We start from the raw sequence: 21197 nt of genomic DNA on the forward strand, positions 1-21197 counted from the left end.
TATTAGCTGTGATATTATTTGAATGATGAGGCAGACTTGAGGGGCAGAGTAGCCTACTTTTGTCAATGATTTGTGTGTTCTCGAAAAAAGATTTGTGTGCTTCCATCAAGACAGCCTTCAATTTACTTTAATGAGTAGAAAAATTAGATGTGACATATAACAGCTCATCCATTAGATATCATCCATTTTAAAATTTTACAAATAATTAAACTTATCGTTGAGGATCACAATGTATTAACATTTGACATTCTCTGCTAAACAAGTTATGTTGCTAAAAACTTGCAAATACTATGACAGCATAAGAAGTATGAACACGGTTTGACTCAAAGCAACTTGACCAAGCTGTGCCATTTAAGGGAATTGTGACTGATCTTTGGTCTCGAGCTCATTCCTCTGCCAGCCCACCAAATTCATTGATGTTCGTAATGTTCAAAACTTTTGGTTTGAGCTTTGAATATGTTCAATGACTGAGCATCAACATGCCTGTGGCCTGTAGCATTTCAAAGATTCACAACAGTCTGAGTCAACAAGTTTCACCTCAGATCCATCCAGAATGAGACTCTCAATCGTCTAAGATTATGTTCTCTATGCCTTGAGCTGCAAGAAACAGCCTTTCAGCATCAATCTTCTGAAATCCTGTTTGGATGATATGGTTCAATTAACCAAGTCTTTCTCTCTCAATATCTCAGTATGTAGGGCCAATTTACTCAATCTTTCCTCATAGGACTGACATTTCATCCCACTTCCTAATCCACTGAATCTTCATTGTAACCTCTCCCAAGGCAACCAAATCCCTTCGTAGGCAAGACCACCAAACCTGTTCATTCAATTCTCCAGGTTTAGCCTTAGAATTTCAGCAGGTCGCCCTTATTCTTGAACAAAGCTTCTTTGAAAAATCTCAATATGTCATTGTCTGAGATTATCTGCTATATCAATACTCCTCTGTTCTTGAATCTGTTGGTATGTGTATATTGGGTCTTTTAATGTTACATTGACTTGCATGGAAACAATTTTGTATTCAGGCAGCGTTCTAGTGAGCGTGATATTCTCTGTAGTTTGAAATGCAAAGCCTGTTGGAAAACCATGCCCAGTGCAGAACTTCATTTGCCAGTCTATTTATTTTTAACAGTGAGCCACTATACAGACAGCAGTCTAAGGAAATGCTGCAAGGACGGAATTATGCAAATTCCAATGAAACGTACCTGTGAGGAACGAGCAACGCGTATCAGGGACGAAGAATGCAAAAAGGTGTTCCTCACTTGCTGCGACTTTGGTGTGGAACTGAGGAAGAACTATTCACAGAAGGCCAACCAAGTGGGAAGGAGTAAGTGTTTATCACAAGTCCATTAAATGGGAGCTACCCATGTTTATCCTTGACAGTAACCAAGATGAAAAATTGGCATTCAGGAACACGAAGGAAACCAATCTGTTGCAATTGCATTATGTTAGACAATAGCCAAACACTCTGGGTGCCAATGTAAGAACAGATACGGCTGGCAATGTTTAGCAGGCCTAGCCTTTATTTGTGAAGATGAAAAGGAAAAGAGCCAAGACCTTTAATTAGGTTGGGGAAACATTAGAATTGTGCCAGGTTTCAGGAAGAAGGTGGCATCATCATAAATCACTGGACTGGGCCCACTCATTTGCTGAACATTACAGACACTTGCATTTCCTATTGATGCCCTCACTACTGAGTGAGTTACCTTGAGGAAAGTGGCCTGAGAAGTCAATGGAATCAATATTGCGAGAGATGCATTACCGGCTGTTTACTCAATGTTTTATAGCTTTGCACAAAAATCAACATTTGCTCCCCAATACATACCATACAACGTAGTTTCCCCAGGTACCTCCCACTCGGGCCATTTTTGCAAACCAAAATCATTTATGTTATTTGTCTTATAAGGTTGTGCAACTTGTGTTTGCAATTCAGTGGAATGAACTTGGTTGAGCTGTTTTCCGAAATTTGAAATTGCATTACTGAACATTTTGTTCTTCTTCAGCCATTGGAGATTATCAAGATGACTTCTTTGACGAATCCAATGTCCGTATTCGCAGCAACTTCCCACAGACCTGGCAATGGAGAACCTACTCGAATTTAAAAATAGGAGACAATAAGTAAGATTAAAGATCAATATTTCTCAATGTGTGGGTTTCTGAGGTACAGTTGGTGGTAAGTTTAACCTTTTGCCCCTGTTTAAAATGAATGATGCTACTTCAGTTAGATGTGATTCCACTGTTTACCTAATAATGCAATAGTAAGTATTTGTTAACAAGTTCTTTGCTGGCTAAACTATGTTCTTAAACATCCCAGAGACTCTTAGACATCCCAGAAAAACTTTGGGAAATGTTTCGTTAGGTGATATCGAATTAAGTGGAATATCATGTGGTCCTTGCCTTGGAGATAGCGATCCAGATCCAAGTCCTACGCCAGGCCTTCATAGCTGTTACCATTCAACAACAGCAAGCCAGATCAAATCAGCCCACTTTCACTGGATTCACAACACATTGAAATTAAGACATTTAATGACCCTCAAATTTGTTCAGTTTATCCTAACTGGACTTTGACAAATATCAAATGTTGGGCAACATTTTATAACTTAACAAATATTTACAATTTATTATTGAGAACATAACTTTAGCAGCACACAGATGAACTACAAGACAGCCACATTAATATTTAGGATCTAAACTCAATTTTCATTAAATATTAACTCCCACTCTCACCCCAATTCACAGGCAGACGCAGTTAAGAGATAATATTTTGCAAATAAAGGAATTATAAGTTCCCAGTTTGATAAGCATTTCAATGATGGTTGCCAAGCCTTCATGAAACACGATGGGATGTGCTGCAGGCTTGTAGGATTGTATCTTGCTTGAATTCCGAAGTCACCAGCTAATGCAAACAGCATCCGCAGATGTTTGGAGACATTTCCTGATTTCTTATATGCTGAGATTCTTTTCTCAGGACTTTCAACAAGTCAATATCTGGAGAGTAACTCGAGGGAACAAAGTAAAGGAAGTAGTCTAGCAGCTTACGTCACAACATTACCTCCTGTTCAAAGCCCAGTCGAAAACAAGTTCAGACTTTGTTTTCTCTTCCTTTTTCAATATTCTGTGTGATTGATCAGCTGTCCAGCACTGGCCAGTCCAAAGATGTGCAGGCTAGGTGGATTGGCCTTGCTAAATTGCCTGTAGTGTTCAGGGGTGTGTGGGTTACAGGGGGGTGGGTCTGGGTGGGATGCTTCAAGGTCGGTGTGGACTTGTTGGGCCAAAGGGCCTGTTTCCACACTGTAGGGAATCTAATCTAACTCTCTCAATTGGCCAATTCAGCATCCAACAAGAGTTCCCTGGCCATCACCACATCTCGGTGCTAAGTCATGTACAATGTTCTTAGAGCAGTAATAAGCCTGCACTATCTTTCCAGGCCAGCAGCCAAAAAACAAGCACCTGTTTTTTGTTCTCTCTCTTTTCTGAAAAAAAAAGCTACTTTTCAAAGTTCAATTCCTAATGTCAACTAACAGTTCCAAGTCGACAATGAGAAAAAGAAAGAAAAATAATGATGGTCTGGATGTAGTCAAGGAAAGTGGTTCATAATGCAGCCAAAAACGGTGAGTATCAACTTGCAAGCTGATCAAAAACAAGAGATTCTTGTTTAGCTTTAGAAAGAAATTTGAAGCCTCCGCCACCACAATTCAGAGTTTGGCACTGTAACATGCATGGGTAAGTACATTGAAAACATGATTAAGGTGAGACGATAGCATGGGGGTGGTAGTGGTGTCGATACAAGGCAATCCAATTGGCGGCAGTGGAACAAACACATGTCACAATAGATGGTTCCATCACCGTTCTGGTTAGGTTGGATTCAGGACCAACCTCTTTGCTCCAGCCACAAAGGATATCATGATATGGTGGGTCACATATGCCTATGGGCACAGAACTCAGGGAGAGGGTAAACAAGTGGAGGTGAAAGGTCCAAAGAATTTGTGATCACCCAGTTAGCTAAAGAACATTGGGAAGAGGATTCCACAGAGCATGAACAATGGTGTAGACAAATGATGTGTTTCTGTGCTTTACGTTCTCTGTAAACCTACAGAAATATACATTTCTTGCAAATTTTATCTGGTTTGTTGCAAGTTTCTAATCACTTCAGTTGCTGTATTTTGTGCCATTGCTCCAAAGCTGATTGGTCGAGTAGTTTAATTGTAGCTTAATCATCAAAGGAATTAATATTTAATCATAGTATAACTTATTTCTGTCCATTCACATTTCAATTTACATGATGGAATACAATATATGAATGTATATGTCGATATGAAATATTTTGTCAGCTACTCCCAACAAATAATTTAAAATAAATTAATAGACAGGATTCTTCAATTCATGCACATTCATGCTGTCCAAGGTCACTTTGTCCATGACAACTATTTCTCACTGCCTTGACCTGAACCATTGGCCACCATTCCTGCCCCTGCACCTTCCTCAATGGTAGATCACATATACCTTTAAAGCTCCCCCATTTCTCATCACTGATATTCAGGTCTGGAACTTTTAATATCACTGCTGTTGGGTGGGGAAATGGGGAAAAAACACAATATACTCTTGAACTTTTCCCTTTCTAAGGCTTTCAGTTTGAGGCTGCCTCCTAGATTCCATTTCAGTTTCACATGTTCTTCCTCAGCCCCTCCTGAACCCCCAGCAATGTACAGAGCCTTGGGGCCTAGATCACAGAAAAATGCCATTCTGCCCATTGCATCTGCAGCAATCAAAAATAACTGCCTAACTATTCTAATCGCAATCAGCCTGCAGTGTTATATACCTTGGCATTGCAAGTGCATCTCTAGATACTTCTTAAACATTGAGGTTTTCTGCCTCAACCACTCTTACAGGCTGTGAGTTCCAGATGCTTACCATGCTCTGGATGAATAACAGACAGCTAATCTGTTTTTCCTCGAATACATTTGCCCTTTAATTTAAATCTATGCCCCCATGAAACTGATCCCTCCAACAAGGACAGAAGTCTCTTCCTGTCTACGCTATGTATCATGGTAGCTTTTAGCAATTCTTGTATGCCAACATCTCTTTGGATTTGGACTCCTTGTCATTCAGGTCACCAGTACTGACTCAGGCTTTGAAGGGTTGACTAACTTTTCACAAGTTCTAGTCTGTGGCAGCTCATTCTAAAAGATTTGCTGCAATTTGTCATTATTATCATTGTACGAGTTCCCACAGGAGGCCCATTGTGATGCAGTGGCCATGTCTTCCCTCTGGGCCAGAAAGTGTGGGATCAGGTCCCATCTGTCCCAGAACTATGTCATTGCTTAAAAAAACCCTAAGAGTGTCCACATAACTGATGCCTGCTCCAGCTGTAAATTCAGGGAATAGCTATCATCCACTGCTAAAGGTCAGTTCATTTCCACCTTCCTCTTCGGGGGAGAGGGAGAGAGAGAGACCCTGTTCAATCTTAAATTCAAAAGAATTGCTGATGAAATTCAGCTCAATACTGCACAGCAATTATGAGTTTTAACCTCCAGCAGTGACAATCTACACTTGTGCAGCATCATTTGCAATCCCGTATACAGCCATTCAGATACTCATGCATATTCTCATGTATTTCCAGGTTTATGCTTCACCTTCCAGATTCCATAACAACATGGGAAATTCAGGCAGTCGGCATGTTTAAGAACAAAGGTAGAGAATATTGCTGCTCTGATGTACTCCTGTCAAATGGTGTCAGTGTTGAATTAATGTGCTCAATGTTGAATGTTGAACTCTGCTCAACTCATCCCTGTCTGGTCTACGGCGAGGTTTTAAATTCCATTGCAAATAATTTATTAATGAATCAGTTGGCTCAGTGGGTTAGCACTGCTGCCTCACAGCAGCAGGGACTCAGGTTCAAATCCACCCACAGGCGACTGTGTGGAGTTTGCATATTCTCACTGTGTCTGCGTGGGTTTCATCTGGGTGTAAAAGTTTCCTCCCACAGCCCAAAGATGCACAAGTTAGGGTGGATTGCCCATTGTGACCAGGGATGTGTGGGCGAGGTGAGGTAGCCATGGGAAAGGAAGGGTTACAAGAACAGGGTGGGACGCTGCTTGGAAGGTTGATTTGAACTCGATGGACCGAATGGTCTGCTTCTACATGCTATGGATTCTATGATTCTATAAGTTGGATGCACATTGCATGTATGAGATTGCTACCAATTGTAGTATTTGTCTTGAGGAGGAAAACGTGAAACATAGATACCCATATTAATTTTCGGCAATGTAAAAGGGATTGGCAGTTTGTTGTCACTAATTTTCCACTTCAGAGAGGGCTGAAGTTTTCATAAGTTTGAATGCAAGTCAACATCAATTGTGCAGACGTATGGACTGTAAAAGAGTCCAATATTGGGGCAAATATAAGGAAAATGTTTAGAATTTTAGCTCAATGCATTGTAGGACACGTCAGGTGGTGCAAGTTGAAAATTTTAATGAGTTTCAGCAAGAGATTATTTCTAAAACAGCGATTTCCACCAATGTAAAGTGCTTCTCCCTTGTTTTGATCCTGATGTAAGATGGTATTTGGTAAACTAGCACTGAAAAACAGCCCATGATGAAACATCACTAACCAATGAGCAAGAACATTCCTTCCACCAGTGTATGCATAACAGAAGTGGCATTCACAACGATCGCCAAACATCAGCACATACATTTTGACATTCATTTGTTAACTTCCAGGTTTTTGTATTGCGGAGCCTAAGAAAATGAAGGTCTTCCGGCCATTTTTTATACATTTGAGGCTACCATATTCGGTCAAAAGAAATGAACAATTGGAAGTCAGAGCAATATTGTACAACTACCTTCCTGAGGATGTCGAGGTAAGACTGGAAAACTGTTATTATTCCCATAAATATGATAGTCACGAAGACATAGATGTAATGGATGTAAGACTGCTCTGTTCAATTGTACTGACAAACTCTAAACAGCTTCCCTGAGCCCTGCTCATTCATAGATAAAGCAAATGATGTTTGGGAATCCCACACATGACTCTCACGACAAACTATACACAGGCATCAATATAGATATGAAGGCAGAGATGGCTAAAATAATGAGGAAAGTAAGTTAAAAGGTAGGGGAGTGGTAGGCTTTTGAAGAGATAATTAAAAACTCTTAGCAGGATTTATCAGAGTGAGAAAAGAACAGCCTTTGAGAAGCATAAAATAACAAAATTGAGAACATAAAATTTAAAGAAACACTGTAAAAAGCCTGTGAGGATCAGAGGTGTTGATACTCTTTAAAAACCAGCAAAGGATTACTAAAAATAAATGAGAAAGGGACAGAAAGCAGATTTAGAGAAAGCTAGCAAGTAATATAAAAAAGACAGACAGAGCTACTATAAATACTTAACAAGGAATCATATAACGAACATTGGCATCATTCATCAAAAGAGAGTTAATCTAGGAAACTGGTAATAAAAGACAAAGAAATGGTTAAGATAACAAAGTGTGGAGCTGGATGAACACAGTAGGCCAAGCAGCATCTTAGGAGCACAAAAGCTGATGTTTTGGGCCCAGACCCTTCATCAGAAATGAGGGAGGGGAAGAGGGTTCTGAAATACGTAGGGAGAGAGGGGGAGGTGGACTGAAGATGGATAGAGGAGAAGATAGGTGGAGAGGAGGGTATGGGTGGGGAGGTAGGGAGGAGATAGGTCAGTCCGGGGAGGACAGACAGATCAAGGGGGCAGGATGAGGTTAGTAGGTCAGAAATGGAGGTGCGGCTTGAGGTGGGAGGAGGGTATAGGTGAGAGGAAGAACAGGTTAGGGAGGCGGGGACGGACTGGGCTGGTTTTGGGATGCAGTGGGGTGAGGGGAGATTTTGAGATCTTTGGTCCGCCTCCCCCTCTCTCCGTATTTATTTCAGAACCCTCTCCCCATCCTCCTCTCTGATGAAGGGTCTAGGCCCGAAACGTCAGCTTTTGTGCTCCTAAGATGCTGCTTGGCCTGCTGTGTTCATCCAGCTTCACACTTTGTCATCATAGGCTGAACGGCTTGTCTTATGAGAAAGGTTTGACAGCTCGGACCTGTCTCAATGTAGTTTAGAAGAACAAGACCTGATCTTACTGAAACATATAAGATCCTAAGGGAATTGGATGGAGTGGATACCAGGAGGATGTTTCCTGTTTCCTCTTCTAGAACATTAAGGAGCAAAATAACGAATAAAATGTTTCCAGACAAAGATGAGGAGTTTTATCTTTCTGCTTTAGAGTGCTTAGCGTAGTGGTTGTAACGAGGTCAGCCAGATAGACCTCATAGAATATGAGTTCCCCGACTGGGACTGTTAACCTGGCCCAAATCAGGGAGCCCTGGCTGACAGGCATAAGCAGGAGTGTCAGAAACTCCATTTTTTCCGACAGTTGGCTCTGAGGAAGCTAGATTGGTGTCAAGGATTCTCCACGTGTAAATAAATAATGATTTGCTAATGGGATACCGGCCTCTGTGGAGTCATTTCAGCTAGCAATTGAAATTTTGTTCTCTAATGGAGGATGGTTGTTAAATGTATTCAAATCCGAGTTGGATGGACTTTTTAGATTAATCCCGAGATTTTTGATTGACAAGAGGTTATTGGGGTCAAATAGGAAAGTGGAGCTGAGACCACAACCAAATCACTCATGATCTTAATGAATGATGTAGCAGGCTCGAGGATCAAATGTCCTATGTTCTGACAGAAATCTATGAGAAATCTCCTTAAAAGTCTGCTGAGTATGATAGCTACATTTTTAAAGGGGCAGATGACTTACCAAAATGAAATTTCTCATGCCAATATTAAATATTCACTTATATATTAACGGGCAATCACTAGGTCATGAACTGGATGTAGAAATCAAAAAAGTTAACTTGTACGCTTAAGTCAAAGAACAGTTAACGCTGGAAATCTGAATCAAAAAGAGGGTGTTAGGGAAACTCATCAGGTTGGGTAACATCTGCAGGGAGAAAAGGGAGTTAATAATTTGAGCCCAGTGATACTTTGTGTCCCTCCGTTAACTTTGTGACCATTAATTTGACTTTCTTCAGCAATTCTTTGCTTCTGTTAAAAATGTTTTATACTTGAACTTGCTGCATTTGCTTAAAGCAAGATCCAACACTGTACCGATTACGGAACATTTAGGGTAGATGACCAAGAACCTAGTCAGAAAACGTTGTCTTTAACAAATGTCTTAAAGAAGTTAGGTTGGCTGAGCTTAGGCTGTAGAGAGCTGGTGACACTGATAGTGGAGAGGCTAACACTGAGTCTGCTCCAGAGCCCAACAAAGAGTGAGGCTAACAAAGATTATATAGATCGATTGAGCTCAAGGTACAAAGGGATTGGGAAACAAAGATAAGACTTTTTTTTAAAATTGAGGCATTGCTTCACTGGAAAACAGTGGAGGCTCGCAAGGCCAGCAAATGTCTCTGAACAAGATTTGATGTCAGAAATGCTGCAGTATTAAATAAACTGATGTATCCGGGGGTAGGGTTGGTGCAGAATGGGGGAGGATTTCACTTAAAGGGCAACTGGGCAGAATGCATTAAAGTCCAATGGAGCTATTCCCCGAAGGATGCGAGTGTTCTTCCCAGTATCCGAAGTACAGTTTTTTTTTGCCTTTGGGGTGTGGGCACATGGTAAGTCCCTGTTTGTGCTGGAGAAGGTGGGAATGAGCCATCTTCTAGAGTTGTTGCATTCCCAGCGATGTAGGTGCATTGACAATGCTGTTAGGAAGGGAATTCCAGGATTTTGACTCCAGCGAGGAATGGTGAAACCATTGCCAGCCTGAATGGTGTGTGCTTGGAGGGGAACTCATAGTTGGTGTCGCAGGTTGGGACATTTTAAAGGCGACCTCACTGAAGCAGATTAGCAGGTCATCATCATGTTGTCTAAAATCAAATTGCTGGCAGTGTTGCCCACGTTAAAACAGTGACTGCATCTTAAAAGTGCTCCCTTGGCTGTGAAGTGCTTTCTGACATCCCCAAGGCTACATAAAAGGCACCAGCAAAATGCCTAGACCAGGTTTCGAAGTGTAACAAAGTGACAAAGCAGCAGGAGAGACAGATTGCAAATTTAAGAACATATAGCCAATCGGTTGGAAACACTGACTTAAAAGGGTAACTCATGCTTTCCAATAGTGGTGGCCTGGAGTAGCTTGTGAAATGTGGACTCAAAAGGCTTTAACCTGCAGACAGCACCACGGGGGTCTAGCATTCCTCAGTCTGAAATAGCAGACATTGGAAGGATGATGGCCTGGTTGGTCAGCTGAGTTGGTTCAGCAGCTACTTTGTAATACAGGGTTGGGGTTCAATTGTTGCACCAGCTGAGGTTATCACAAAGGGCTTTCCTTCCCACGCCCTCCCTTCACCTGAGGCACGCTGAGCCTCAGTTCAGCCACAACTCCTCTCAAAAGTGTTGCTCCACAGCTTGGGTCAGACTACGGTGACAACCTCACCTTTTACCAATCCCAGTTGGCACAGTGAGCAATTGGCTTTCAGTCTCTTTGAAAACATGGCAAGTGGATATCTTTATTCAGAGCATGCATGGTCAGTTCTTGTTTCGCTTTGTTGACATTAACCCTGCGACATCTATGTTGCAAACAGATCAAGATATACATGAAGCGTGTGGATTCCCTTTGCAGTCCTGCTACAGGCGAGAAAAATGCAAGAACTGTAATCGTTGGAGCAAATTCCGCCTACTCTATCTACTTCTCTGTCGTCCCACTAGCCATCGGCACCATTCCAATTTCTGTGGTGGCTTACAGCAACTCTGGATTTATAAGTGATGCTATTACAAAGAACCTCAGAGTGGTGGTGAGCAGCAATCGCTCATTTTTTTTTTTAATAATGAAAGCAATGTCGTGTGGAACTCCAAAAGGAACTCAGAGAATGCTGGAGGAACTTGGCAGGCCTGGCAGCATCTGTGGAGAGAGAAACAGAGTTAATGTTCCACCACGGTATCCCCACAGTGTTTTAACCCTCACTTGTTACTGTGTAATTGCAGGTTCTGGTGCAGAATATGCTGCTGAATTGAATTGAACTGAATTAGCTTTATTGTCACATGTACTCAAATTAGCCCAGTGAAACGTTTGTGGGTCACTGTTTATAGTGCCATCTTAGGTACAGTTACTTAGGTTCAATTCTTAGTTACAGAATAGAGGAACGAAGAAAAAGTTACATTACAGCTATACACAGTGTAATGCATCATCAGCTGAGGTGGAGGGGCTGACGTATTGGTGAACATTTGAGGTCGCACTGCACGGGCTGGCTGCCACTTTTCCCGCCTCAAACCTGTGCCTGCAGTTCAAAATACCATTAGGCTGTGATAAACAATGGAGTGCCCTGAGGTCATAAAGGTCACCTTCCACGCAAAGTCTTTACTTGTATTCCTTGTCCCAAAATCAACATAGATATGAGAATCTGAAAGAAACTGGAAAGTGTCATTACGCAAGCTGCTTGAACTGAAATGTTTACATTTGTGGCCTGTCCGATTCTGCCTGAATTGTTGAGTTCCAAGAGTACTTTCTGATTTTTATTTACGAACATGTTCTATGGGAGTGTTTTGGAACCATCAATACCATAATCCCAGTCATTCTTACAGACTAACAGTGCCATCTTCACTGAAGAATCGATTGGAAATCTAAACATGTGAACATTTCAGTTACACTCTAACTCACCAGCAACCCATCAGCCCCTACACAGCCTTAAATAATTATGCTCACTTAAATTTAATTCATAGTGACATCTGAACACCGGTGTCTTGAGGTGCTGATGCAAGAATGAGATTTCTTTGGCCCATTGCAAAGCGATCAGCAACAAAATTGGTTTATCTAACATGCAACCCTTTCAAGTATGCAACATATAATTCACACTGTATTTTCACCATGAAGTATTAAGATTTGCCGCATAACTGATAAATAAGATGACACACTGCAAAAATGCTGAAAGAATGAATAATCACAACAGATGTGAAAGAAACACCCAATAACCCGACTTTATACAGCACCATTGCCATAGCAGTGCAGTTGATATCAGTAGCAAGTGTTTAATTCCCACATTAGTGAGGTTACCTTGGAGGACTCCCTTCCTCATTTTTGCCCCTTTTCCTGAGGTGTGGTGACCCTCAGGTCAACAACCACATTCAAAGTGCTCTGGCAGTTCCTCATAAGGAGGTGAAAAGCCTACCTTTGACACTGACCCTCATAAGGGTACACCAGCACAGGTGACTGAATTCTTTGTCACTTAGGAGTCGGAAGGAACATCTCAAGGCAAGAGGTAACAATGCAAAGAAATTTCCAAAGAAACCTCTAAAGCGGAGAGCTTCAGTCAGTGATGGAGCAGTCAAGATCAGGGACATACAAGAGGCCAGCATTGGCGAAAGGCTGAGATTATTTTACAGATGGGGTGTGCCACTGGGTGCTCATAGGAATGGAAGGGGGGGTGCGGAATACAGAAATAAAGATAAGTGCGAGGCTGTGAAGAGATTTAAGAAGAATTATGAGAGCGTTAAAATTGAGGCTTTGCTGGACTGGAAGCCACTGTTGACCAGTTAGCACAAGAAGCCTTTGCATTTCAAGTCACTTTTGACAAGGTTGCAACACTAGAGGTTAGCAAGGTCTATGTTATGTTGCACCAACAATTCTATACCACTCACTTGCGCCCATTCTTATGCTGATTTAGGGAGAAGGGGTGATGAAAACAGAAGAAAGAAGCATTCCAGTAAATCCACACGGTGAGCGTTGGGCATATGCAACAAATCACTTTACTCCACAGTCGAACAGAAATGCACCTCCCTGGCTAATGGCACATCCAGTGTGTTAAAGTTGCCATTTAAGAGTCAATGAGGTGTTCATCAGGTTGAATGAATGTTGCCAATATTCTTGGAATGGGCTGCCAAATGACTGCCCTGGGTGCTCAGGAGGAGGATACAAAGCTGTTATATCCCTGGCTTGATCCCAGCTGCCAGACATCTTCCCTGTGAGCAACTTCAGTGGCAAGTTCTGCCACTAATTGTGAGTGTCCATGTTCCACAGGGGAAGACTGTCAGGTAAGCACTAGCAGCTTTGCAGTGATTTCAGAGGGAGCGTACTGTCAGAACATGCTTTGGCCCATGGAATCTCATTTAACCCATTGACACTGCCCCATCACCCTGGCAGCAAAGCTGCTGCCTCCTCCCCCTGCCAAGAGCCTTGAGCTGTCACTTACCTCGTTGGGATGGTGTTGTTCCTCAACAGAATCCTTTCCTTGGGATGCAATTCCTGCAGTGTCCACTGGCTCCGGCAACGCCGCTGAGCCGCCAACCCTTGTGGCAGGAAATCATGGGTGGGGGCTGCTGTAGACCTTCAGGCCCTCATCTGGAACCTCACCTCAAGGAAAGGAAATCACATCCTCTAAGCTGCATTATGACTGCCTTTCTGAAATTGTTTATCTTCTTCATTATCATTAGGGAGGAGTGCCTATGAGATTTTTGAAGATATACCTTCTAACATGGTTCCAGACACCAACTCCTACCTTTACATTCGTGCAAGAGGTAAACAACACTTTTTTTTTCCTTTTGAAGAGGGAATTCTGCAAATTGGTTATCATCAGGTGAGGTTTTCATGTTACCACCAATGAAGATCACATCAACTTTCCAGAAGCATCCTTCCCAATTGTAGTTAGTACATTCCCAAAACATGTCAGCTGGTAACTAAAACCAGACAGTGCTAGACAAACTCAATTGGCCTGGCAGCATCTGTGTGGAGAGATACAGAGTTAATATTGTGAGCCCAATTATGACTCTTGCTCAGAACTGAAGGGCAGTTAAAAAGCAAAGGGTTTGCGCTGGTGTAAGAGACGGGCAGGAACAAGTGGAGTGAAAGAGAAGGTGAGGGACAGGTCAGCAGATGAGGGAGTTTAAAGCTCACAGGAGTTACAGAGCAAATGGGGGTGGTAATGGTTGTGGAGAAAAAAGAAAGTGTGGGGCCAGAGTAGATGCTAATAGAAGAATAATTATACTTCAGCTGAAAGCAAAAACATGACGCAGATGCGGGGGAGGAAAAGAATGGTATATCGTGTTTGGAAAACATTATGTGTTTTATATCCTGCTGAAAACCACTCAAAACTGCAACACTTCTATGTGGTGCCTCCAGGTGATAAGATCTACAATTGTCGCTATTTTTCAACACTTGCAGATCCCTGGCACATAGAGATCATTAGGAAGGCCAATGTTTATTGCCTATGTATAATTTGGGTGCAAAAGAGATTTACAAGGATGTTACTGAGAATGGAAGGTTTGAGCTATGCGGAGAGGTTGGGTAGGCTGGGAATTTTTTTCCCCCATAGAGTAGGATGCTGAGGGTGACCTTATTGAGGTTTATAAAATCATAAGGGGTGTGGATAGGGTGCGATAGCCAAAGTCTTTTCCCCAGGGCAGGGGTGTTTAAAGCTCAAGGGCTTAGGTTTAATTTGAGGGGGTAAGATTTAAAAAAGGGATGGTATGTACATGGAATGAAGTGCCAGAGAAAGTGGCAGAGGTGGATACAATTACAGCATTTAGAAGGCATTTGGACAGGTACATGAATAGGAAAGGTTTTGAGGGATATGGCTAGTTCAGTTTAGGAAACCTCGCCAGCATAGACTGAGGTGCCTGATTCTGAGCTGTTGAAAAGAAAAAAGTTGCCTTTCGAAATATGACGGTGAACCACTTTCAGGAACTGCTGTGTGGTCAATGTGTAGAATAACCAGAGAGGTTTAAAGAAGGAGCTCCTTAGGACTTTGACCCAGCGACAGTGAAAGAGCACTGATACATTTCATGGATATGCTGTAGTGTGACTTGGAGGGAAGCTTGCCAACAGTGCTGTTCTTATGCATAGGATCCCCTTGTCTTTATAAGCTGTGGACTTCAAAGGTCTGAGAGATGCTTTCAAAAGTGGAGCCTTTGGGAATTACAGCCACACATTTTGTAGGTGGTGCACATGACTGCGACTGAGAGCGAATTCAGGAACCACCACTGTTTAAATCAGATAGCCTGCTTGTCCTCAATGGTGTCTTTAGAAAGATCTCTGGCCCTCAGCGATTAACCATGCTTCTTTCTGATTCCATTCTGATTCTTTCTCTTAGGTGAAATGATGGGGGAAACAGTCGAGAACTGTTTAACACCAGAGGGAATCGACCTGCTGATTCGACAGCCCAAGGGATGCGCTGAGCAAACATCAATGTATATGTCACCGACTGTGTTTGCTGTTAGGTATCTAGATAAAAGTGAGCAGTGGCTCAACCTGAAAGCTGAAAGGAAAGATGAAGCCATTCATCATATTGAAGCAGGTAGAGCCTACACTACTCATGTCCAAAAGGCACATTTTGGATATTTAACCACAATAGTTATATTTATATTTTAGCTAGAGTAAGCACTCATATTTATAGATTCATAGTGTCATACAGTAAAGAAACAGACATTCCAGTCCAACCAGTCCATGCCAAACATAATCCCAAACTAAACTATTCCCAACTGCCTGCTCCTGGCCCATATCCCTCTGAACATTTCCTATTCCTGTACTGATGCACATGTCTTTTAAATGTTACAACATCCACCACTTCCTCAGGATGCTCATTCTGTACACGAACAACCCTCTCTGTCAAAATATTTGCCTGTCATATCTTTTTTAAAACTCTCTCCTCTCACCTTAAAAATGTATGCCCTAGTCTTGAAAACCCCATCCTAGGGAAGAGACACCTGCTGTTGACCCCATATACGCCCCTCATGACTTTACAAACCTCTGGAAGGTTGCTCTTCAACCTCCTATGCTCCAGCGAAAAAGGTCCCAGCCTTTCCTTATAACTCAAACCCTCCACTCCAAGCAATATTCTGGTATATCTATTCTGAACTCTTTCCAGCTTAAAAATATCCTCTCTGTCACTGGGTGACCAGAACTGGACACAGTACCCCAGAAGAGGCCTCACTAATGCCCTGTACGTCCTCAGCATGACTTCCATACTCCTATACTCAATTAGATTTGGGCTTCTGAGTATAGTATTAGGCCTGATGCATTAAATTTCAAGCCTGAATGAGTAAATAAAAACACCATTCAACAAATCCAAGTGAAAATCTACAATTCTTTGGAACTGAGAACTTTCAGCTTAAGGCCCAAAGATGTTCTTTGGCTGCTTGGGAGCATTAAGGGTTGCTGGCATAGAAGTTGAGATTCAGATCAGCTGTCCTTGTAAGTAATAGCACATCAGGTTCAAGGGGTTGCTGTTATATTTTCAGCATGATGGTGGCAAAGTCAGTGCAGACATCAGGCGCCAATCTACCTTCATATTTTACAGCAATTAAGTTAATTCTAAATAACTGTCCTTTAATGCATAGGTTCCTAAGAGCCTGCTTAAAATAGAAAAAGGAAAAGCTTGATGCCATTATTAGTTTGGAGTGTGTGTTAAATCTGACATTTTATTTCTAGGGTACAATAGAATACTGGAGTTCAAAAAGAAAGATGGTTCCTACGGAGCATGGCTAAACCGCCCCAGCAGTACATGGTGGGTTTGACATGTTTCCCGTTCATTTCACTAAACAAATGGAATTGTTAATTTCACTCAGTGTCTGAAATTCAGTATTAATTAACTTGATTGATCGAGACTTGTTCTGTCCCAAAACAAATTTCATAATCTATGAATTGGGATTGAAATTGAAGTAGGTGATCATAGATTTCGAGTGATCTTTTAAAAATTCATTCATGGGATGCAGTCCTTGCTGGCTAGACCAGTCTTTATTGTCCATCACAAGGGTAGTCATTGATTGCTGTGGATCTGGAGTCACTTGGAGACCAGGCTAGGTGAGGATGGCAGATATCCTTCCCTAAAGGTCATCAATGAACCAAAAGGATTTTTCTGACGGTCAGAACAGTTTCATGGTTATCATTTGACTCTTAATCCCAGATTTACTTTTATTATTGAATTCCGATTCCACCATCTGCCATGGTGGGATTTGAACCGACATTCCCATAATATTACCTGGGTCTCCAGATTAATAGTCTAGAGCTAGCACCACGAGGCCATCACCTCCTCTTCCATAGGTTTGCACATCATTTCACATCAGGCTTTGAATTATTGTACTAATGACAACATCAATTTGAAAAAAAGTTGTATTTAAACGTATTCAACCAGGGATTAAGTGGGTGCAGTAGCCCCTGGCAAATGGTTCTGAAAGTGTTCCCAAATTTTCCCATAAGGGACAGAAACATAGAGAGATTTGTGGCATATAAAGAAACAAACTCAATACATCTCGTCTGTTCCGACAATGTAAGAACCATCCAGCCAAATCCCCAATTTCAGCACTTGACCTGTAACCCTGTAGGTTAGGAGAGCTCAAAACCACATCTTACGATGTCTTCAAATACTTCTGGTGCTGAGTCTGTAACTCTCAATACAACTCTCAGTTCAAATACTGAAGAATTAGCATAACTTTTCTTGATTGAAACACTTAAAAAGATAATGTAATATTTAACCACTAACCATCAATGGTTCCCATACAGGCAGCATCCCATAAATACATCCTTGACAAAAGCAATACAGCAACATTGTTGTTAGTCTGTCTCCAGACCAGTACAATAAAAACCATAAGAAGTAGTCTGCCCTCTCGATTTTTTTACAACAAAGTCTCTCTGTCAAAGACTTCACAGCAGCAGCAGTGAATTCAAGCTTTCAGCTCCAGTAGCCAGCAAAACCCACTAACTGAAAACAAAACCAAAATCCTTTTGGGATAATGGGAACTGCGGATGCTGGAGAATCCGAGATAACACAGTGTGGGGCTGGATGAACACAGCAGGCCAAGCAGCATCTCAGGAGCACAAAAGCTGATGTTTCGGGCCTAAACCCTTCATCAGAAAAGGATTTTCTGAAGGGTCTAGGCCCAAAACGTCAGCTTTTGTGCTCCTGAGATGCTGCTTGGCCTGCTGTGATGCTGCTGTGTTCATCCAGCTCCACACTTCGTTATCCCAAACTCCTTTTGGGTTTGTGTGAGCCTGACCTAGCCCACTCATGATTCTTTTGTAAAAAATGCCCAGGGTAGATCTCACAGCTCCAACTCCCTGTCTGAAGGAGACATTTTTGCACCACCTCTGCAAGAGAAACAAACCAGCACATGTCTCTTAAAGGCACGGTGTCATCACAGAGAGGAATTTTTAAGGTTCTGGTTTTGGCCTTACTTGCAACAGAATAATTAAACAAATGCAGTTTTGAACACATTCTGAATGATCTTTCTGTTTCTTTTTAATGTCTCTCATTTCAGGCTAACAGCTTTTGTAGTTAAGATACTCTCGATTGCTCGGACTCAGATTCAGGTCAATGATGAGCACATTCAACAATCTGCCTTGTATTTAATTAAAGATCAGAGATCAACCGGATATTTTATTGATCCCCATCCGGTGATACACAGAGAAATGCAGGTTATGTGAACTTTTACATTGATTTACATCTGCCATCGCCTTTATCTGCTTTTTCCACCTCGCTGTCAGTCTCCATCAATTTCAGCAGAGGATTAAAACGTCTGGGGGCTGTAAATCGATCAGGATAGTGTCAGAGCTCAATCCCTTCACCTTCCAGATAGATAGTCTGAGTTGCTTTCTACCTGGCACTCAGTTCCCGTGAGATTTCAAGTCCATTAATCCAGGAGTAATGTGATAGCTAATAAAATGTGAGGCTGGATGAACACAGCAGGCCAAGCAGCATCTCAGGAGCACAAAAGCTGACGTTTCGGGCCTAGACCCTTCTCCAGCCTCACATTTTATTATCTTGGAATTCTCCAGCATCTGCAGTTCCCATTATCTCTGTAATGTGATAGCTGCTATGGTCACAGTTACTGGTTATTCGCAAAAAAAAAAATCCAGGTTGTCATAGCTACGTCAATTCTCCACCAAGCCTATTGATTCCCAACTCTGCCCTGTCTCCTGACTCCTCTGTTAGTGTGTGAGTTTACCTCCAGTAAAATGTTTTACCTGATGCAGCAATGACATCCATTACAACAAGGGACTGAGGTTTGATAGCCAGGTATTGAAGAATTCAACAAACATTTACTGTAGCTTGCTATTATATGCAAACTTTATATTTATAGGCACATAAGTGTCTAGGCCAGGTATAAATTATTAGGTTACAACAGAGCAACTGCTTAGAGTAAGCTATCATGCTACAAGTGATCTGAGGTAAGATGAATTTAGCATTTGTCATACCCTCAGGTCATGAAGCAGTGACGAATGATGATGAGCAGGACTCTTAAAAGTTCACTCACATATTCATTGTGATTCATTCAACAATACGCAGTGCTTTATTCAGATAACCAAACTCAAATGAGTAACAATTGTTGTCAAGCCTTTCCAGACTGAATTCCATGGCAATTTTTGTCCTAGAAAATTGTTGTGCTGCTGGGAGCAATTCCCTCATCAGTATCCATACCTGCTTAGCTCCAACTATTATATGGTAACACATTCAGTGAATTATTATTAAGCACTCAGAACATATAGCCAGGCTTGGTCTGAAACAATATGCAACACTGGACACAGAACAAACTTGCCAGGGGTAGGTTTTATCATTCCTTTCAGCCACCTCAACTAGTTATTAAGATCATGGCTCATCTTTGACCGGAACTCTCCTTCCCTGAGCCAGCCCTAGAAATGTTTATTCCACCAAATTCTAAAATCTCAGTTTTTGAAGCACTTCTCGGCTGAGCAGCCACTGCTCTCTGGAATTGAAAATTCAGTAAGTTCACAGTGCTGTGATCCAAATGTCCGACCCGTATCCTGGAAATTATGAAGACTAGGTCTTGTTCTGTCTGACCACAAGGCCTTGAAACAATACCTATGTTTCAATGTGACCACCTCCCATTTGTAACAGCTGAACATAGCTTCATGCATACTCTGTAATAGATTTATTCAATCTTTCCTCCTGGGAGAACACTCGGAGACCAATGTGGGGAATTGTGAATGTATGTCCTAACACATTATGATAAAGTATTAACAATCAGGGAAGTGGGCTTCATCGTTCATCTAAACTGCACTCTATTCTGATTTGTCTGTTTCAGGGTGGAATTGGCGGAGTAGAAAACAAAATTTCCTTGACGGCTTTTGTTACCATAGCATTGCAACACTCTTTGCCGTCCTTTACATTGGAGCCTGAAAAAGTGCAGGAAGTGGTAAGACTCATTTACCCATATCTTTCACTTAACCATTTTTCACTTCTGCCTTTGCTGCAATGATGTAAATGGAGGTCAATTGCAGATAAAATGTGGGGAGGAGGGATGTCCCAGCTTAATTTCTACTCTGATTGTGACACAACATGGGAGGTAGTGGTTCTGCTTCCCGTTCTAAGCTGTCTCCAAATTTCCCTTCAGGACATTGACTTCACAGCTACAAATTATTCCAATGGACCATCTCAATATTTACAAAAATTATTGCACTTTAGTTCTAAAGTTTTCAGAAAGCGAATACTGCTATTATTTTACTAAACAACATTCTTGTCAGTTACTTGCTAAAGTATACTGTATTCTATACATCACCAAACTCATAAATAGTTAAATATTGTAGGCAGCTATGTACCTGTGATTTCTGTACAGTAAAATGACTCCAACGATTTTCTCTTGGCTTCCAGTGACACTACTATAATTGAATCCCTCACTCTCAACATCCTGGATCTTACCATTGGACTGCAGCAGTCACCTCAGTTACAGGAGCAGGTCTGAGGCAATTAGTAACTCATCTCCTCACTGCCCAGAGCCTTTCCAACACCTAGAATCATAGAATCCCTACAGTGTGGAAGCAGGCCATTCAGCCCATCAAATCCACAGTGACCTGCCAAAGAGCATGCCATCCAGACCCACCCCCTACCCTGTCCTTCCATTCCCCACCCTAGACACTATGGGGCACTTTAGCATGGCCAATTCACCAAACATACACATCTTTGGGCTGTGGGAAGAAACCAGAGCACCCGGAGGAAACCCACACAGGCACAGGGAGAACGCACAAACTCCACACAGACCTGAGGCTGGAATCAAACCCGGGTCCCTGGCACTGTGAGGCAGCAGTGCTAACCACTGAGCCACCTACAAGACATAAAGTCAAGAATGTGATGGAATATTCACACTTACCTATGATGTGTTCACTTCTTGACACTCTCCATGAAGAATCAGCTGCTTAATTAGCACCTAACCATCGCTTTCAATATTCACTCCCTT

The 21197-nt window shown here is 41.9% G+C and overlaps 1 protein-coding gene across 2 annotated transcripts in view; it reads left to right on the plus strand.

Annotated features, from left to right (window-relative positions):
- LOC125467691 (complement C4-like) overlaps positions 1-21197 on the plus strand; it is a 101427-nt gene that overhangs the window by 40893 nt on the left and 39337 nt on the right. For both annotated transcript variants that reach the window (XM_048563854.2, XM_059639638.1), the window contains exons 17-27: positions 1130-1324; positions 2001-2115; positions 5618-5688; positions 6717-6856; positions 10604-10813; positions 12680-12731; positions 13446-13529; positions 15101-15304; positions 16438-16513; positions 18264-18420; positions 20049-20159. In XM_048563854.2, coding sequence (XP_048419811.2) covers positions 1130-1324; positions 2001-2115; positions 5618-5688; positions 6717-6856; positions 10604-10813; positions 12680-12731; positions 13446-13529; positions 15101-15304; positions 16438-16513; positions 18264-18420; positions 20049-20159 — 1415 coding nt within the window. The remainder of the gene's footprint in view (positions 1-1129; positions 1325-2000; positions 2116-5617; positions 5689-6716; positions 6857-10603; positions 10814-12679; positions 12732-13445; positions 13530-15100; positions 15305-16437; positions 16514-18263; positions 18421-20048; positions 20160-21197) is intronic.

The sequence above is a fragment of the Stegostoma tigrinum genome, chromosome 34, assembly GCF_030684315.1.
Source record: "Stegostoma tigrinum isolate sSteTig4 chromosome 34, sSteTig4.hap1, whole genome shotgun sequence".
Taxonomy (NCBI): domain Eukaryota; kingdom Metazoa; phylum Chordata; class Chondrichthyes; order Orectolobiformes; family Stegostomatidae; genus Stegostoma; species Stegostoma tigrinum.